Source organism: Myotis davidii, unplaced genomic scaffold (assembly GCF_000327345.1).
Source record: "Myotis davidii unplaced genomic scaffold, ASM32734v1 scaffold401, whole genome shotgun sequence".
In the NCBI taxonomy this organism is placed as follows: domain Eukaryota; kingdom Metazoa; phylum Chordata; class Mammalia; order Chiroptera; family Vespertilionidae; genus Myotis; species Myotis davidii.
This window is the reverse complement of record NW_006291020.1, coordinates 2,808,971-2,828,637: the sequence shown is the minus strand read 5'-3', so window position 1 is coordinate 2,828,637 and position 19,667 is coordinate 2,808,971. Positions and strand designations below refer to the sequence as shown.

The following is a 19,667-nucleotide window of genomic DNA, read 5'->3' as shown; positions in this document are numbered from 1 at the left end:
TGGAGTGCCACTTAGCCAGAAGCTGGCCTCATGCCTGTTGAGCACATCGGCAGTGGTGGGAGCTTCTCTCACCTCCGTGGCAGTGCTAAAGACCCCTCCACAGACATCTCCCAAGAGGTCTCAGACTGTGAGAGGGCACAGGCCGGGCTGAGATACCCCCTCTAGTACACAAATGTCTTGCACCGGGTCTCTAGTGTTGTATTAATGTCAATTAAATCCATTTTATCCAGTGTCTCTGTTTCCTTGTTAAGTTTTTGTCTGGAAGATCTATCCAGTGAAGTCAGAGGGGTGTTAAATACTATTACTATATTGTTGTCGATCTCTCCGTTAAAGTCCTCTAGAAATTTTTTTTATAATATATTTAGGTGCTTCTATATTGGGTGCATATAGGTTTATCAGGGTTATATCCTCTTGTTGAATTGATTCCTTTAGTATTATGTAGTGACCTTTGTTGTCTCTTGTGATAGCCTTTATTTTAAAGTCTATTTTGTCAGATATTAGTATTGCTACCCCAGATTTTTTTTTGTAAATATATATTTTATTGATTTTTTACAGACAGGAAGGGAGAGAGATAGAGAGTTAGAAACATCGATGAGAGAGAAACATCGATCAGCTGCCTCCTGTACATCTCCTACTGGGGATGTGCCCCAACCCAGGTACATGCCCTTGACCGGAATCGAACCTGGGACCTTTCAGTCCGCAAGCTGACACTCTATCCACTGAGCCAAACCGGTTTTGGCTCTTCTCGCACCTTGTATTGGAAAAGTCCACCCCGTCCGTATCCAGACGGTCAGCCTGCATTTCCAAATATCCACCCGCATCCCTACACCCATCAAAAACAAAGTGCATATTTAGTTTTAACTCGGAATGATCTCGGTATATAATTCTAATTATAGCCTGGAGATATTTCAATGACTAAAATTTCAAAGGCAAAGAAGAGATAAGCTAGATCGGGTACACGCTCCTCTCCTCTGGCTTCGGAAATGCTCTGTACGGTAAGGCTTTCCCATATGGCACCCACAGCTGGCGTGGTGTGGACCCAGCTGCCTTCGGCGTGACGAGGCAGAGAACCGTAAGGGCTGGTGTCGGAACAAACAGATGCCCCTCGAGGCTCACTGGCAAGGAGCTGTGCAGGGGGCAGCCACTGGGAGATGTGGGGAGGGAGGCCAGTCCTGTTATAAACTCGCCTCCTTTATAGGACGAGGTGCCAAGCGCTTGCACCCCGTTCTCATATCACAGTCGGTGGAAAGGCCCAGCTGGGACCTCTCCGCACCAGACGCCCAGCCACACTGGGGTCTTGCTCATCACTGAGGTGCACTGGGAAACAGCTCTTAAGCCGCCTCCTGCCAAGCTTGGGATGGCAAAGGGTCACCCTGGCACCTGAATGCTGCTTCATTTATGTGTATGACAATGCACCTAGAACAGCTCTTCCAGTACAAATATAATGTGAGCAGCGGGTCACTGTAGGGTTTCTAGTAATCATGTTAAAAGAGCAAAAAGAGGCCCCGGCCTTAGAATATCATTCTGATATACCAAGGATGCGGGCTCGATCCCCAGTCAGGACACATACAAAAAGCAACCAACAAACGCATAAATAAGTGGAACAACAAATCAATGTTTCTCTCTTCCTCTCTAAAATCCATCAGTTAAAAAATTTAAAACGAGTAAAAGGACTGAAATTAATGGCTATTTTTACTTATACCAATGCTGCCAAAGTGTGAGCACTTCCCAGGCCCCGTATCACCTCAACTGTGCGGTCTGTTTCATGCCCGTGGACTTGGTTCATTCAGAAAACAGCCAGCCCTTCCTGTTCAAGTTCTAGAGGTAGAGTCGAGGAAAGTCACTCACGTGTGGTTTACATTTTGAGGCGAAAGGCCATGGCTGGGCACTGGCCCCTCCCTCCTCAAGCCGCCCCACCGAAGAGCAGCCCGGACAGAGGTCAAGGAAAAGGCGCGCCCAGCCACGGGGAGGATGTGTCCTGGGGGCTCGGCGTTAGGGAGAAGGAAGGGATCTTGGCTCACTTTGCTGTTCTTGGCTCTCCTGACTCTGCAAGGCCAGTGTCTCCTGGGAGAGGTTGGTCAGAAATGCGGACAGGGCTTCACAAACCTTGTCACTCGGACAGAAGGACAGGCGGGACGCTTCTCATTCTCCCCGAAGCCACAGCCCAGAGCTGATGCTCCTGAGGCCGGGACAGCTTCCCACGTGCCTGGTGTGGTGACCCCGTGGCCGGGTGGTACCCTCTCGCAGTCCAGGGGGGAACATGACAGGGCTTTCGCCTGAGGACAGCCGGAGTCAGGGGACAGTGGACAGTGCCACCCACCATGTCAGCAGTGAGACCATGCACGTCACTGGCTCGCACACCGTGACTTATTTTATTGGATTAAAGGCACTTTGAAAGGGGGGTTTACACTGGGATCCTATATTTCTGGAAAGCATTTTGCTTCCATCTTCTTGCCTAGCGATTCCTGAGAACTGCCTTTGGCAGCTGGACATGCGGTATCTTCCCTTCCTGGTCTAACCCGTCCCGTCCAATGAAGGCCTGACTGGGAGTCCACACAAGGCAGCAAATGCCCTGCTTTCCGAGGCCTTTCCCAGCCGGGATCTCGCTCATCCTCCAGGAGTCGGTGTCAGAGCAGCAGTTACTCGCCACTGAATGTCTGAAAAGAGGATGGAGAGACGACATTGCAAACAGAGGGCCCCGTTTTCTCTTTTCAAACATCGTTCAAGCTATTATAGAAAATGGTGTTCATGAAGCTTGGTTTCCCCGAACTTGGCAGAAACCATCACCTTAAAGACATTTCCACAGGAGTCACCCCAACAGCTCAGGCACACGAATCATTAGCACCAGCACCAACATGAGCACCATTCCATACCAAAGCATCACACGTGCAGCCCACAATACTCACACACCTGGGCCTGAATGATCACGGCAGCAACGTGCACAGTGGATAAAACAACTTACGTATCGTCCCACACAGTCCCCACGGCAGCCGCTGTTTGCCAGACACCTTCAAGTTACCCCTGAAAGCTCTGTCCTATTCCTCGGACCCATTACTCCTGATTGTCTCCAATTCATTCATTCATTCATTCATCAAGAAATGTATACGGAGCCAGGTGGAGACACAGAGGGGAACTAGACAGGATCCCTCCACTCTCGAGGCTCTCGGTCTCACCTGCAGCCTGGCCAACGGTGTGAATATAAGAATTCGGTGTTGGGATCTGCGTCAGCGTCACAGGACTTACCCGAGGTCAGGGACCGTCCTCCTGCCGCGTGCAATGGTTTCACCAGCCTTCCTTGTATTTTAACATCGGGTTCCACCTGGTCCTGGGACCTTCCCCCAGAGACATGTACGATAGTCACAACAAACCCTGTCCTGTGACATCCACGAGACGCGAGCGCTCCTCTCACGGTAGGCCAGGCCCTTCCATGCACTTACTCCCTTCTTCCCGAAGATAACAGCGCATCACTCCTCACTGCCCTTGTTTGTGTGAGTCCTCGTCCCACACCGCCTCCCTGCCTCCAACGTGGATTCCCCGTAAAGAAGCTACGCTGAAAAGGTGGGTGCGCCAGGCTCCGAGGACCCAGGCACCCTGCCTCAGAGCTGGTCTCCGGCTGCAAGGAGCACCGCACTGAGGACGAAACCCTCCCGCAAGAGGAGGCACCTCACCCTCTGGACCTTGAAGTGTTTCCAGTAGCAAATCCCCTCTGAGGATATGCTGGCTTCTGACTGGCTGTTCACAGGTGCCCTTGTCCATCCCAGATGGAAACCGGCTGCTCATCAGCGCAGGAAGGGAGCATTTGTTCACCGAGCCCTGGTCCATGTGCTGGAGAAGGGGGAGCACCCTGGACTCGGGGCTCAATGGTAGGAGCCTCCTCAAGGCACCGAAACATCCCAAAAGGTCATCTTACCGTGGAGGGGATTGAGGCCTGCCCCACCTCGCACCCCACAGGTTGTAACCCCCAGGCTGGGGTATGTATAAAGCGGCCATCACAGAGATACAATGTGCTTATAAACAGCCCAAAAGAGTGTTTTTGTCTCCACTCTTAAAACTTAAATCCAAGCCCTGATTACGAGTCCAAGCCTTCAGAGAGCAAAGGCTAACCACGTTTCCTCTGTCCTGGTGAGGCTGCCGCTGCGGACAGCGTGGTCACCTCCATTCCCTTCCCTGCGCTATTCACGTGGACTCCTCCTGGGCTTTGCAATGTACTACACAAACGGCCCCTGGCGCTTTCTTCCCCTGCCCCGAGGTTCCCTCTTCTCCCTCTGCCTGATGCACAGGTGGCCTTCCTCCCACAGCCAGGCCTTCCTCAGACCCCAGGGTCAGTTTTCAGGGACGCACAAGACCCACCCTGCTCTCTCAGCTCCTAACTCCCTCAAATGTTTCTTTTCAAGTCTTTGAGGAGAGAAGATGTCTTTCTCTGGCTCTTTGAAGTGTAAACTTGTTTCTATGGCTATTTGGAATCCCAAATAGATAGGAAATTTCCCCAGGGCACACACATCCCTGCTTTTAGTCTGTATTCCCCCGGCAACCATGCATTCAGTGAGTTTATGATTACCCGTCACGAATGCGGAGCTAGCCTCCCTCTCTTTATACGTATTTATAGACTATGTATGCAAGCCTTTCATATGTGAACTCTTTTTATGTCCTTTACATTTTAGTTCACTTTAAACTACATTGAATAATGCTGACATTGGATTCTCTCCAATACTAATAATGACTAGTATTAGACCATCTGCAATTAACTGTTCATAAATGCATTGGGCTTTTTGGCAGTGATTATAAGGTTGGTCCAAATCACTGACTTCTATTCACACAGAAGTCAGATTTGACAACTGGAAAAGACCTTGGAGGTCATCTAATCTGTAACCCACCCATGTTTTTAGGAACCTGAGGCTCAGAGAAGTTACAAATTTTACCAAAGTCACACAGCTGACTAACGATCAAACCAAGAGTAGAAACTAGATCTACTTGCCCATTCCGCTATTTATTTTTTATTTTATTACATTTTATTTTATTTGCCAATACCTTACTCCGTCTCCAGATTTGCTTGTTCTTAAATTTCACTGCTTCCTCATCTCCTGGTATTTGCAGTGAGAGACCCTCAAATGTGTTTGTGGCATCATTGCCCAGTTAAACAATTAAAGTGTAATTTTTGGATGTAGAAAATGTTAGAGGTGGTTAAAAATTTCAGCACCTTTTACAGTTGCAGCCAGAAAATGATTACTGAGTAGTCGTGACCCTATGATCTAATGGAAGGGCATTCACCATGCTGCTACAAACAAATAAGCAATGATAATACAGAGTACACCAGATGTGCAAGGCCACTCTGAGCGTGGGAATCTTAATCAGAATGTTCAAGGCTAACATACTATACGCAGGTGAACAGTAAGGCCACAGAAATCTATGTACACTGTGCAAACGTGCCCTTCTATAACCCAAAATAGTGAGGTCAGTATTTTGGAAAAAAGCCTCTTTTGTCTGCTTTGGTATTAACGTATGTTACTGACCACCAGGCTGTTGCTGTAGGTACAGAGGCTGCTGCAGTGTGGGAAAGAGGCATTGTTCCTTAGCTGGTGTACGGCTACTGTATGGGACTTTACTTCGAAGAACTGTTTTGTCTAGTTGCTCCTTGTTAGCAATGGCTACTTGGGCTACGATAAAGACTCTCATATACCTACAACTTCTCATGGCTTCTCGGTGGAATACCCGGCGTCCCAGGAGATCCATTCCCTGGCAGAGGGGCTTGGACCCAATAAACACCAACTGCAAAGCACCCGGTCTTCCAAAAGTGCGACAGTGAGGCAAGCCCCGGCCCCCAGAGAGTGAGCAGTTGTAAAGTATTATCAGTAACGTAAGAGGCTCCGGTTGGCCTGAGATGAAAGGCAGAGGACGGCCACAAGTGCCTCGGAAATGATGTGAGGAGGGTGGGGTTCATGGACGGAAGATACTGAGTTTCTTGGTGTGATTCCAGGGGATTTCCTGAGCTGCTGGGCTCCTTGCATCAGACTGGCCTGGGCACCTTAGCTACAAAGATACCAAGAACAGCTACTTCCCTTAACCAAACAGCCAGGGCCTCTGGGCACGCAGGGAGGGCAGCCCCTGCAGCCCGGGATGTCAGAGTTCCTGCCCTCTCCCGCCAGCCCCCTCTCCGTGTGAACCAACCCTGCGCACTTGAATAGCGGCAGCTGGCTTTGGAGAAAAATGGGATGACTGTCTCCTGACCAGCTTCCAGGGCTGCCATTCTTTCTATGCGGGGCTGAGCCGATTTTCCGGTGACACCCCCTCTCCACGCACAGGCACCGGCCTTGCACGTCTGCAGCCTTTCCACTGACTACAATGAGGCTGGCTGCAGACCCAGCTGCTCCCCACCCCCCAACCTCCTCCCCTGTCACCAGGGCAACCGGCAACCGGGGCTGTGAGAATGCACACTAATTGAAGGCCAGTTTCCTCCCACCTCCAAGAGCAACAAGTGAGCTGGGAGGAGGCTGTGGAAGAAGTTGGGGGGCAGGGAGCACACTGCAGCTGGGGCTGGGGCTGGGGCGGGGCCAACCCCACCTCCAAGACCCCCTTTGTTCTCTTAACAACCCCGGACTGGAAGAGCCTAAATGGAACTCCCTTACCCTGAGGAAATCTTAACGCCAATTTTTCAGTTAGAAGATATTATGCAAACCACCATCTGTTGTATGGGCCCCTTGCTTGGATGTATGCACATAGTAGGTCCTCATGAATGAAATGCCAGCTACAGCAAGGGCTCCCAGGTGCAGCTGAGCTCCTCTGGAACTTCACTTCTTGTCAATCAAGAGGAGGCCCTTCAAGGTGGCCATCTCTAAAGATGGTGTGACCCTCTTACCACTTTGCCTGTTGTCCTGACATAGACCAACAGGCTCTCCTTCTCACTCTCAGGAGTCTCTTAGTTCGGACCATAAATTATAAAGTCGCCCTATCTAGACTTTCCAGGACCATATTCTCATCGAAGCCCTAGGTGCTCCCCAACGCCTTCCGGACTTCATCCAGGGGCTTGTGGCACCGAATCCTTGCATAGGTAGTAAACACCTTGTAATTAACTAAGGGCCATCCTTGAGAATTGGGGGCAACCAAAACAGAGCCACTAAAAGATAGCTCGCTAGGACGGAATGTCCTAAAATCCCCTGGCAGGAGGTTCCCACAGGACTACAGAGGCCAACTCCGCAGGGCACGAACTGTTAGAAACAGGATTGCCAATTCACAGTGGCTCAGAGCCTGTCTGCGGACCGGGCTAAAGGAAAATTGGCTCCCGAGCAGGAGTCCCACAACGAAGAATTCCCTGCAGATCCCTCAGACCAGAGGTGACAGGCTGGCAAAGAGATGCGGGGGGTGGCAGGGTGGAAGGGAGCTCATACGACTGGTTCTGGTCATGTGCCATTTAATCTCACAGGAGGTCTTCTAGGAGTATGACTCCTCCTCCTCCGCTTTTACAGAACAGGACACCAGGCTCAGCCACACTGGCCTGTCCGAGTTCCACTGGCGCACCCAGTCCAGGGACTATGACCCCAAAGCCATGCTCTTCGCAGTGACCTTCTCCAGTCCCCAGACTGACCTATGGTCAGGACCAGGATTTTGCAACCTGGCCCTTGCCACTTACGGCCGGATCTTCTTTGCTGGGTGTAGGAGGCTGTCTGTCCTGTGATGTAGGGTGTAGGAGACTGTCTGTCCTGTGATGCAGGGTGTAGGAGGCTGTCTGTCCTGCGCATCAGGGTGTAGGAGGCTGTCTGTCCTGCAGGGTGTGGCTGTCTGTCCTGCGCATCAGGGTGTAGGAGGCTGTCTGTCCTGCGCATGCAGGGTGTAGGAGGCTGTCTGTCCTGCGCATCAGGGTGTAGGAGGCTGTCTGTCCTGCGCATGCAGGGTGTAGGAGGCTGTCTGTCCTGCGCATCAGGGTGTAGGAGGCTGTCTGTCCTGCGCATGCAGGGTGTAGGAGGCTGTCTGTCCTGCGCATCAGGGTGTAGGAGGCTGTCTGTCCCGCGCATGCAGGGTGTAGGAGGCTGTCTGTCCTGCGCATGCAGGGTGTAGGAGGCTGTCTGTCCTGCGCATGCAGGGTGTAGGAGGCTGTCTGTCCTGTGTGTGCAGGATTGGAGCAGCCTCCTTAGACTCTAGCACCCCACGTGTGTGTCAACCAACAGCATCTCCAGACATCACCCAGCGTCTCCTGGGGCAAAGCAGCCCTTCCTGAGCATCGATAGCCTGGGTATTTCATATCAAATAGTTTAATCTTTTCTTGTATTGTTCTCTAATTGCTTAAAATATATAATTTTTATCTTTACCAAAAGACAGTGATTTTTTATAGAGACAAGACCGTGCCATATATTGTCATTTTGAATCCTCGCTGTGCTAGGCACTTGGTATGCAAAAATACTGGTTACATTTAAATAATAATTTTGATATAAATCACATTTGAAGCAAAACTGACTGCACGCCATGGTACCTACCCAAGAGCAAGATGGCAAAGGATGCAGGAGCCTGAGACACACGCCCCCCACCCCCACCCCCATGGCCTCCTGCAAAGAGAGAGAGAGGCCTGGACCCCGTCTTGGAGGCTCCACAGCCCCCACTGCACTCCGACTGCCGGGGAGGCTTGTTGTTGACAATCATGAGCCAGAATCAGGTTTTGGTTGATTGACACCTGGCTAACTTTCCCAGCTGCTCCTCCTCCTCCATCCCTTCAGCACATTTTCCTGGTTCATCTGAAAACCAAGACCAACAGAGGCACCTCGTGAGCTCGGGCGGCCAAGGCCAGCATGGGGCAGCGGGCTGGGAGAAGGGGCAGAGTCTTCTCTCTCCCGTCCCGGGAGCCAGACCAGTTGTCTCAGCTCCTCTAGCAATCTGAAGGCCCCAGTGTCTACTGAGGACAGAAGGGCGCTTCCACCCGCCTCCAGAATCAACCCGGCTTTCGGTCTTTTGTGCGGGGCCACCGTCTGAGATGCAGTTGATTTGACAAATGAAAATGTGGGCTCAGCCCAAATCCGAGGGTGTTCCACGGGCGTCACCCCAATTTACACCCCGAGTGGGGCTATGACTAACGCCTTCTCCCTCTGCAGGAGGAGCTTTTTCTTTCTTCCCCTCCAATTGTTTCCCTCTTTCTGTTTTGTAAACCTTCCAGAGAAGCTGGAACAGCCACTCTCCAAGATCAAAGTTTGAGCGGGCCAAAAAGACCTCTGAGGCGGCTGTTGCCATGGGAACTTGGGAGCTGCAGCCCTTTTAATTGGCAAATCCCCTCAGTTAGGAGCCACTGGGCTGGGCTGGCAAAGAGGCCTAGAGCGGGGAGGGGAGAGGGAGGGGAGCCTTGGCAACAAGTAGCCTTTCTAAAGAGCCAGAGGAATGTCCTGCGGGGGAGGGGACTCAAGTGGAGGCGCAGACCCTGGGCGAGTGCTGGGATCTCCGCACAGCCTGAGAGGCGCGCCCATCAAAATCCCTCAAGCAAATCCAGCCAGAACTACTGTAATAACTTAATAATGACTATGGGGTCAGACGACTGCCAGACTGACGGGTGATCACCGCGTAAGGAAGATAAATGTCTAATCACTATGTTGTACACTTGAAACTAATATCATAGTGTATGTTAATGGTCCCTAACAAACAAAAATTTTTAAATCCCTAAAACCAGTTCTGAGATGTCCCCTCCAAGAATTCCCTGATATCTTATGTTTTTAAATGTCCTTGAATACCAATGAGCAGAAAGGTTTATTTTAAACCAGAATAGCAATTCCAGGCACAGTATTGTGAATAGCTTGACTTAAACACAACCCATGGCCCTGCCCGGGCGGCTCCGCTGGCTGGAGCTTTGTCCCTGCACCAACAGGGCTGCAGGATGGCTCCGTCAGGCCCACACCTAGGGAGAGGATGTGATCCTGGGTCGAGCATGTATGAGAGGCAAGCAAAGCGTTTCTCTCTCTCTCTCTCTCTCTCTCTCTCTCTCTCTCTCTCTCTCCCTTCCTCTCTATCTAAAATCAATAAACATATCCTCAGGTGAGGACTGAAATAAGTATTTTACAAAGTTCACACACAACTGTTCCTAGGTGGTATATGCCTTTCGCCTGGGAAAGGACAGGAGGAGGGGGAAGGAAGCAGGTGCAGAGTGAACCCCAACTTGGCACCTCCTCACCAGGACCTGCCGAGCAAACCTGGCCCTGGAGCAGCCCTGCATCTGGCCAGTGAAGACGCAGAAGTCGATGAATCCACAGCATGCGGGCAGGCTGGCAGTGTTGGCTGTTGCCTACCTGGCATTCTCTTCTTCATTTGGGAACAGTGGCCCACCCCCAGCAACAGGACTTCTGCTGAAACTATGGAGAAAAGTACTTTATACTCCACCCAAGGTAGAAGGGGTTCATTCAAGTCCAGGAAGCTGAACCTGCTGGAGGGAGCCTGTGTGGGAGCAGCTGGCACAGAGAGGCTCTCTGACCTGGTCCACACTGGCAGGAGGCGGCTCTCTGACCCCTCACACTGGCAGGAGGAGGCTCTCTAACCCCTCACACTGGCAGGAGGCAGCCCTCTGACCCCCCACACTGGGAGGAGGCGGCTCTCTAACCCCTCACACTGGCAGGAGGCAGCCCTCTGACCCCCCACACTGGGAGGAGGCGGCTCTCTAACCCCTCACACTGGCAGGAGGCAGCCCTCTGACCCCCCACACTGGGAGGAGGCGGCTCTCTAACCCCTCACACTGGCAGGAGGCAGCCCTCTGACCCCCCACACTGGGAGGAGGCGGCTCTCTAACCCCTCACACTGGCAGGAGGCAGCTCTCTGGCCCCCCACACTGGCAGGAGGCGGCTCTCGGACCCCTCACACTGGCAGGAGGCGGCTCTCGGACCCCTCACACTGGCAGGAGGCGGCTCTCGGACCCCTCACACTGGCAGGAGGAGGCCCTCTGACCCCCCACACTGGCAGGAGGAGGCCCTCTGACCCACCCCACACTGGCACAGCCAAGCCTGATGCGGGGAACGCCCTTGGACGCGGTCCCAGAGTAGGGCCTCCGGTGCAGCGGGAGTTCTGGAGAACAGCCTGTCAGCTCTGCGTGGCCAAAGTTCAGGAGAGATTTTCTCCTTTTGTACTTTCCTACTCTGTTTGACATTTTTACAAGAAACATGCATCATTTTTTCCCTCCAACAAACAGTATCCACCCAGAACAAGACAGCAGTGTCGAGGCGTCACAGCCCTGCCTGCATGGAGAATAAATTCTGCAAACTGTGGACTTTGAGAGGAAGTCACGGTCATAGGAAGGGCTCTGAACGTCGTCTTGGTCGTGCTCACGCAGATCCTGGGCGAGAGAGCCTGCCTCCGCTCACCAGAGGGGCGGCTCCTCTCTCCCCCTCACTGACCACCGTTTCCCAAAACTGCCGTTTCCCATCGGAAACTCCATTAGCTTCAGTCTACACTCGCCCTGGTTCATGGCCTCTCGGTGTTCTGGGGCCACAGGCAAGAATACGCATCCGCCCTATTTCTGCCCCGCCCTTGCCCTCCTTTTCTGCCGGAAGGCCCTTAAAAAACCAGCGGCCGCACGGGGTATCAGAAGGAGAGGCCAGGCCCTCACATTGTGCATCGAAGCGGGGCAGAGCAAAGCGAGCGGCTTTTAGATTTTTAAATAACAGCCTCGCCGCTGGAACCTTCCTGACCAGCGGAGTCCTTTCCTGCGGGGGCTTTGTTCCTGCCCCAGCGGTGGCTGGGCTCCAGGTCCCAGACGGCCCGTCCTTGCCAGACCCTACACCCAGGTCTAACCCCGCGGTGGCGGACTTCCGGACACTCCCACCTTTCGGGACTTGGCAGATCCGGCCCCACAACCCAAACGTCTGTCTAACTCAGGGGTCCTCAAACTACCGCCCGCGGGCCACATGCAAATACAAATATTGTATTTGTTCCCGTTTTTTTTCTTACTTCAAAATGAGATATGTGCAGTGTGCATAGGAATTTGTTCATAGCTTTTTTTAAAACTAAGTCTGGCCCTCCAACAGTCTGAGGGAAAGTTTGAGGACCCCTGGTCTAACTCTAAGGTACTTGCCAGTGTCAACTCGAGGCACCCAAACACCGTGAGCACATCCAGCTCCAGAATGGCTTTGCCTTTCAAACATCAGAGAGAGATGCAAGGGGCTCAGACAGCTGTGCTCACAGCGTGACAGCGGAGGTCCTCCCATCCTGTCACTTACTTGTCTGTGGGCATTTCTGAACCCTCCGAAAGGAGCATCCGTAGAGATCTGTAGACGGTTCGGACATTTGGGGAAAGGAGACCAGGCTGGGGGCGGGGGGGGGCAGGCGTCTAGACAAGAACAAGGATGCCTTTGACATGAGGGCCTGGGTCAGTGGTGAAGAGCAGTTTTACTAAGAAATAAAATGAAACTCTAACGCCAACCCGGGACAAGTGAGAGTCGTTTCCTGGGCCTCACGCAGCAGCCACGTTTTACAGCCGCTCAATATGGATGGTCAGGCCGTGTGTGAAGAATGGGGCCAGGAGCCAACGCCCGGGGGCGGCATCGCTGACACTGAACCAGGACAATGAATATGAAATTCTTCGCTTGGGCGATGAGGAAAATCATGCCTGCTCCCCTGCCTTACGAGGTTACCACAGGGAAGCTTTATGAGCTACACACTATTGCCTATGCACATTCATAGTGATAACAGATGTCGTGATGGCATCACTTTGGTGGACACGTGTTGCTTCGGGGGCATCGCATGTCCTGTCTTCCTTTTTTGGAATCGTGCTCCAGCTTACTTGGGAAATCAGTTCTCTTTCATATCTTGAGAAGCGAGCCACCAATAGCCCCCGATCGCCCGAGGCTAAGCCGTGGGCACCTGTCCAAACTGGGCCAACCGGACTCTCTCCTGAGACTGATTCTTGAGTGGGAAATGCAAGAGCAGAAAATATAACAGTTGAGCTGATTTTTCTGGCTTGGAACCGTAAACACATTGCCTATCAGTTCTTGCCACACAGACCCTGGGGCACCTCTGGCAGGGCAGGGACTAGGCCAGGGGTGGGCAAACTTTTTGACTCGAGGGCCACAATGGGTTCTTAAACTGGACCGGAGGGCTGGAACAAAAGCATGGATGGAGTGTTTGTGTGAACTAATATAAATTCAAAGTAAACATCATTACATAAAAGGGTACGGTCTTTTTTTTTTTTTAGTTTTATTCATTTCAAATGGGCCGGATCCGGCCCGGGGGCCATAGTTTGCCCACGGCTGGACTAGGCTGTTCATCTAAACAGTCTAACTCTCTCCCTGGGCACATCAAACCAGCAGAAGTGACCCAGGCCTGGTCTCTAAAACGTCCCATAGACCTGCCTCGTTCCATCTATCTGTGCAGCTGCGACCGAAGGCCTCCCATGCTGCAGAGTGAACATGGAGCAGCCAGACCCCTTACACCACCACTTGGAAGGGAGCGTCCGGGTGAGCCTCCTACCCTCACCTATGACCAGATGAAGTCACCAACTTCCCTGGTGGTAAGTCATTGAGCTTTGGGCACTGCTTTTACAGAGGTTAACAAGCGCTACCCTAATATACTACTATCCTTTTCAGAGACGGATTTCCTATCTTCTTTGCAATTCTTTCCAATGAATTCCTTTCTGCTCCGCAGCATGTAATTCTGTTGCTTTCCACCACAGTCCCCGATGGATCGACCGCGAGTAATAATGTAAATACCCAGCTGGAGAATTAGGACTAAGGAGGTGAAAGCATGTTCTCTCTTGAGACTGCAGATGTTTATTGTATTGACACTTTATCAGTCAACAAATAAATGCTCAGCACTAACATCTAAGAGGAACAAAGTAAGTATTAATTACAGATTCTGCCCACTTATCATTTGAGAAAAAACAAAAACAAAAACACGCCCTCAAGCTTCCTTACTGCAGACCCTCTGCCAGGCAGTGCAGATGCAAACACAGACGAGAGGTGGTCGGCGCCGCTGCAGACCCAAGGCCGGGCTGTGGGGAGCTCCCTGCTTGAGAGAAATCAAGACACACCCGTGGGCAGTGGCCATGCTACCACTCTCCTGAGGTGAAAGTAGGACATATGCCTGATGGGTTCCGTCCTTGGCCCTCTTCACTTTATATAATCTTCCTGGCTGACTCATCTATTCTTTCATGGTTCTGACTATCACTCATGGTTCTCTAATCTATTGTCTCCCATCCTCGCTTCTCCACTGAGTTCCAGGCCTATATTTCTAATTGGGACACCACCTGGGTGCCCCACAGGCCTCTCATATTCAACACATCGAGAACCAAACTCATTCTCCTACCCCCCAACCTGCTTCCCACTGTGTCCTCTCTCTGAGTTGGTGGAGCAGTTGGTTATCCAGCGAGCTAGGTGTCCCAGTGACCTGACTTTTCCCATTCCCGTCCCCATTCCCTTTCATACACTGGTCACCAAGATCCATCTCCTCCTCCTCAGAAATGTTTCTATGCTGTCTCTTGTCCATCCACCCCTCTGTGCTCTCCAGCAGCCCCTGACTGACCCCTCTCTCGCAGCACGTCCCCCAATGCACTGTCTACCCTGCTGCTAATCAATACTCCCACCCTAAGATCTAGTTTCATTCTTCTGCTAAGGTTTCTTCCCTGGCTCCCCATGGTCTTCAAGATGAAGTTCAAACGTCTCAGTCCTACGTATAAGACACTTCACAATCTTGCTCCATCCACTTCCCATGTTCACCTGTGTGAGTATGAACAGAAAACTAAATTCTTCTGATCTCTGCCTCTAATTCATCCGTCTTTACTGATAGGTCCTCTGAAACTCCAACCAGCTTTCTGCTCCCCATTTTGTGATCAACTCCAAGAAGACCTAACATTTCAGCTCTTTCAATCACCATCTAGAGCCGTGATGGCAAGCCTATGACAAGCATGTCAGAGGTGACACGTGAACTCATTTTTCGGCTGATTTTTCTTTGTTAAATGGCATTTAAATATATAAAATAAATATCAAAAATATAAGTCTTTGTTTTACTATGGTTGCAAATATAAAAAAATTTCTATATGTGACACAGCACCAGAGTTCAGTTAGGGTTTTTCAAAATGCTGACACGCCGAGCTCAGAAGGTTCGCCATCACTGATCTAGAGTCTTCTCATTCTGGTGGGATCACCCCTGTTGGCCCTGGTCTATCTGCAGAAGCCCACCCTTCATCCCTCCTGGCTTCTTTGTGAACGAGCATCACCCCGTGTCCTTATAACCAACCTGTAACCCTTTTATCTCTGCCATGAATTTCTAGGAGGTCATTTTCTCAAGGTAGTCGCATCACTCGCGTTCATCTACATTTTAATGTGAGATTTTAGAATTTTAGAAGTGAACAAAGCTCAGAAGTAACTTAGTTAAGCACCGTTTCCTATGCGTAAAAGCTTGATGTAACTCATAAGGAAGTTTCCAACCCCTTAAGGACTGGGAGTCACTGCTCTGAAGAAGACGGTCAGTCTTTCCATGTCTCCAGCTGTCAACAGCTCCTGCCCTGCACCGAAATGCACTCCCCTCCCTTTGACGTCCACTCCTGGCTCTCATTTTACCTGGCCACACAGAGCAAGCTTCCAGTCCCTTCTGGAGACACGTCCCAGGGTCCTGTTCCACGTCCTCTTCCCCTGGACCAGGTCCTCCAACCCCTCCTCAGGTCAAGTTCAGTGACCGAGCTGGTGGCTCACGGGACTGAAATAAGCAGACTGTGGATCCGTTACCTTCCCACTGAGGCCTTCAGCTCCTCGAGGCTGACCTCACCAATCAGGATGCTCTCCTGGTGGCACCTGAAAAGAACACCTAACAGATGGGCCTGCAGGGTACCACCACCAAATAACTGGGCTTCTAGGAACTGACAGCATTTTGAAAAACGCTGTAAAGGGAGTCAAGGCACGAATACTCAGAATTTTGTATTTGGAAAGTAAATACAGTCCTTTCTGGCACCCAGAATATTCCTGTAGTTGTCAAAGGAACCCCGTTAGATAACTACACATCTAGAGTTGCCCTAAAAAGTTTACATGGCAAATGCATTGGGCTCTGCATGTTTCTGATTCCTGTGGACATAGTGGAATTGTGAGTCTCCTCCCTGAGAGCCCTGGCACGCGTCTGTCTCAGAGACATGTCACCTCTGCTGTGATGGGCTGGGTTGTGGCCTCCCCTGTTTATATGTGTGTGTGTGTGTGTGTGTGTGTGTGTGTGTGTGTGTATCTCGTTTTATTGATTTCAGAGAAGAAGGGAGAGAAAGAAACATGGAATCATCAATGATGAGAGAGAATCATTGATTGGCTGCCTCCTACACACCCCCTACTGGGGATTGAGCCCACAACCGGGCACGGGCCCTTGATGGGAATCAAACCCAGGACCCTTCAGTCTGCAGGCCGGCACTCTATCCACTGAGCCAAACTGGCCAGGGCCCCAGTTTTCCTTTCTGATTCACTTTAAATAGCACTGATTTCTGCTCTCCATCTTTTTGCCCATCGTTGGTAACCTTTTCCATCTGAGCCTTCCTTTCTCCACCTTTTTGTCCTGAGGACAGCATCTCTGCCCAAGTTACTTTGCAGGTCTGATCCGGAGGAATGCCCTTCAAACACACAGCACAGCCTCTCTCCTTCCCACGTGTGGAACTGGGGCCGGACTACTTAGAGTGGGTTCTGCCTGGCCGCTTCCCCTGCACAGGCAACCACTTCCTTACAATGGCGGCACTGGCCAAACAACCGTCCACAGTCAGCTAATTGCAGGCTCACGGGGCCACCTGTTTCTAACCTGGCCACTAGTGAGGTGTGATTATGCAGAAATTTATCTTTTCTTCCCCTGAGTTACCAAAACACAGCCGATCCCCACATCTGACTTCCCTGGGTCCTTTTACAAAATCCACAGAAGCTGCTTACTCCTTTATTTCCTTTCCAATCTGATCCCATTCCTTTCCGGACCACGGCAGTGTGGCTATATGATGTGCTGGCCCAAGGTATATGCACCTGAATTAAGTCAACCCTCCAATAAGGGTTGGTTATTCACAATAAAGAGTTGATTTTTAATAATTATTACTTCATCCATTCTGTAAGTCATAAAGTTAAGGCAGCAGAGCCATTGAGTTGCCAAAATCACACTCATGGTTGAGTGAAACGAAATCCTAAGTAGCCAATTCAAGTTTTCCCTGGGTACTGAGTTTACCAGGGAGGGTGAAAATTAGCCTATAACCTCATTTGCCTTTAAACCTTACATATTCCCTCAAATTGTTAACACATGGTTTCTTGAAAGCTACAAAGAAAACATAATTTCTTTTAAAAACTGGCATTAAGTATTTACCTTTCCCCCTACAATTCATGTGGTTTCTCTTTTTCATTCCTATGTTTTATTCCAATGTCCTTGTTCAACCAATACTTATAGAGCATGAAATATGTGCTCAATTTTAAATTCATAGGAGGTCACCCCCACTGACATCCCTCCAGTCCACGAAAGAAGAACAGTAACCCAAAGTAATGAGTTGGCATTTATGGAGAAATTGCTATTAATAAGGATTAGATATATATTTGCTTTGAGAAGAACTCGGGCACTTCTAGGTTTCAAGAAATTTGCCTTCCAATTAAACGCTGCCACATTCCCCAGAAGCTCTTTGCAATGGCACTGTTCAGCATTAAGCTCTCCAGTTCTCAGCCATCTCTCCCGTAATTGTCCTAAGTGGAGCTAATGAATGGGAAGGATTCCTGATTTTCAAGAGGTCCTGTCTCAACAGTGATTTCCCAGCTCTCCTGGGTCTCTACCCTCTTCAGGGGCCTCAGGCGGTTCCTTCAGGATTAGCGTATAAAAAGGTAAGTAAAGCTTGGAGCCAGATAAAGCTGGGTTAATGATGCAAACGGAAGGAAGGAAAGAAAAAAACAACTAACAGAGCAAAAGAAACATTCAGGGAACTGCTAATTAGCGGGCCATAGCCACCAAGAAACAAGGTGGAAGAACTACTGGACACCCGAAGCGCTTTGTGAGGTTGTAGAGGATATAGGCTGTGTGCAGGGGCAAGGACCGAGAAGAGGAACCGGCCAGTGGCTAAGATGCTCACGTCTCCACTCACCCAACACCAGCAGCTCCACCGAGTCCTCATTTTTGCCCTCCAGGTCATCGGGGGTGGTGATGATACAGTAATAGAGTCCACTGTCTCCCCACATGAGTTTTCCAATTTGAAGATCTGCATCTGTTATCACAAAAAGAAGAACCCAATCCTACACCTGGCCTCTGAGAAGAGCAATAAACAATGTGGGAATGAGGGGGCCCTTGGGGCGTGTCCTGTTTACCTGGATGGTGTTTGACAAGATGTTTGACTTATCTAAACAAACATCCTAATATATAAAAAGCCAGGGGCCGTTACGACCGAAACAACCAGATGGACGATCGAACAGCAGGCTGCATGGGGTGACCAGGCTGGCAGGGGGGCAGTTGGGGGTGACCAGGCCAGCAGGGGGTGGGGGGCAGTTAGGGTGCAGGCCAGGCTGAGGGACCCCGCCCTTCCTGTGCACGAATTTCATGCACCGGGCCTCTAGTACAAAATAAAAACCCAGAATCCCTGAGGCTGGAGTCCGGGAGCCCCAGCAGAATTGGTCTTGTTCCAGGTCGGGGCCAGGAACAGAAGACCAAGCAACCGAGCGGGTGCAGAGTACCTGAGAGCCAGGTACGTTCTAGAATTACCTGGACTACTGCAAAGGAGCTGGCTTCACAGCAGTTCTTCAAAATGCAAATTACCCACTAGATCAAATCATACTCTTAGGGCCCTTTCGTGTCCAGAGCTGCAGGGAGCAGGAGCAAGGGTGGCAGTGAGAGAAAACCACCTGGGGCGTGGCATGGCAGCCGCCTGGCTCAGGACCCCACGGGCGTGCAGCCCTTCTCCCAGGGAGGAGTGTGCTTCCTGAGTTCAGGAAAGGCCCTGCAGACTGGTGTCAAGGTGACTGACCGAGGCAGTTCTTTTGCTAGAACCTATTTAATTTCGGTTCTCACAGCAAGGCCCTCCAAATGGAGGGCAGGTCAGGAAGGACAGCTCTCCAAGCTCAGCTCCGTCTGCTCCGGCTGTCACATGCTCCCCCCCACGAGCCCATGAAAGCAAGTCGATGGGGTTCTTGCTGCTCCCATGTCCCAGAAAATCAAAGTCTGGAGAGGCTGCGAGGCTGGGAGGCCAGCATCCCTGGGTCATGGAAGACTGGTACTAGGGTCCCTCCCATCCTAATTCAAAGCAGAGGCTTGGTTACCGTGGACGATGGTGACCTCCCGGCCCCTGTAGAAGTCTCCCAGGGTGACGGTCGAGCCCTGTTTGGAAGCGACCACTCGGACGGTCCTCCTGCTGTCCAAGCAGTCCAGGTAGGGGTCCCACTCCAGGTTTCTCTTGCTGAGAGACTGGGCCCGGGGAGAGGCCATGCCCAGGGACTCCCCCATGCGATCCTGGCAGTAGGACTTGAACTTCCACTGCACGACGGCGGGCTGGCGGGAGGACGTGGAGAAGTGGCAGCGGAGCAGCGTGGGCTGGAAGAGCATGGCCACCTGCTTCTTGTCGGGCACTGTGACCTGGAGACCACCCGCCAGGGCTGCAACACAGAGGGCCCGGGGAGAGGCCATGCCCAGGGACTCCCCCATGCGATCCTGGCAGTAGGACTTGAACTTCCACTGCACGACGGCGGGCTGGCGGGAGGACGTGGAGAAGTGGCAGCGGAGCAGCGTGGGCTGGAAGAGCATGGCCA

The 19,667-nt window shown here is 51.4% G+C and overlaps 1 protein-coding gene across 1 annotated transcript in view; it reads right to left on the bottom strand.

The window, feature by feature from the left end:
• ILDR2 (immunoglobulin like domain containing receptor 2) overlaps positions 1–19,662 on the bottom strand; it is a 42,645-nt gene extending 22,983 nt beyond the window's left edge. Inside the window, exons 1-2 of the mRNA XM_015564269.1 lie at positions 19,182–19,662; positions 18,017–18,136 (exon numbers count right to left, since the gene is read on the bottom strand). Coding sequence (XP_015419755.1) covers positions 18,017–18,136; positions 19,182–19,662 — 601 coding nt within the window. The remainder of the gene's footprint in view (positions 1–18,016; positions 18,137–19,181) is intronic.
• Between the last annotated feature and the right edge of the window lie 5 nt (positions 19,663–19,667).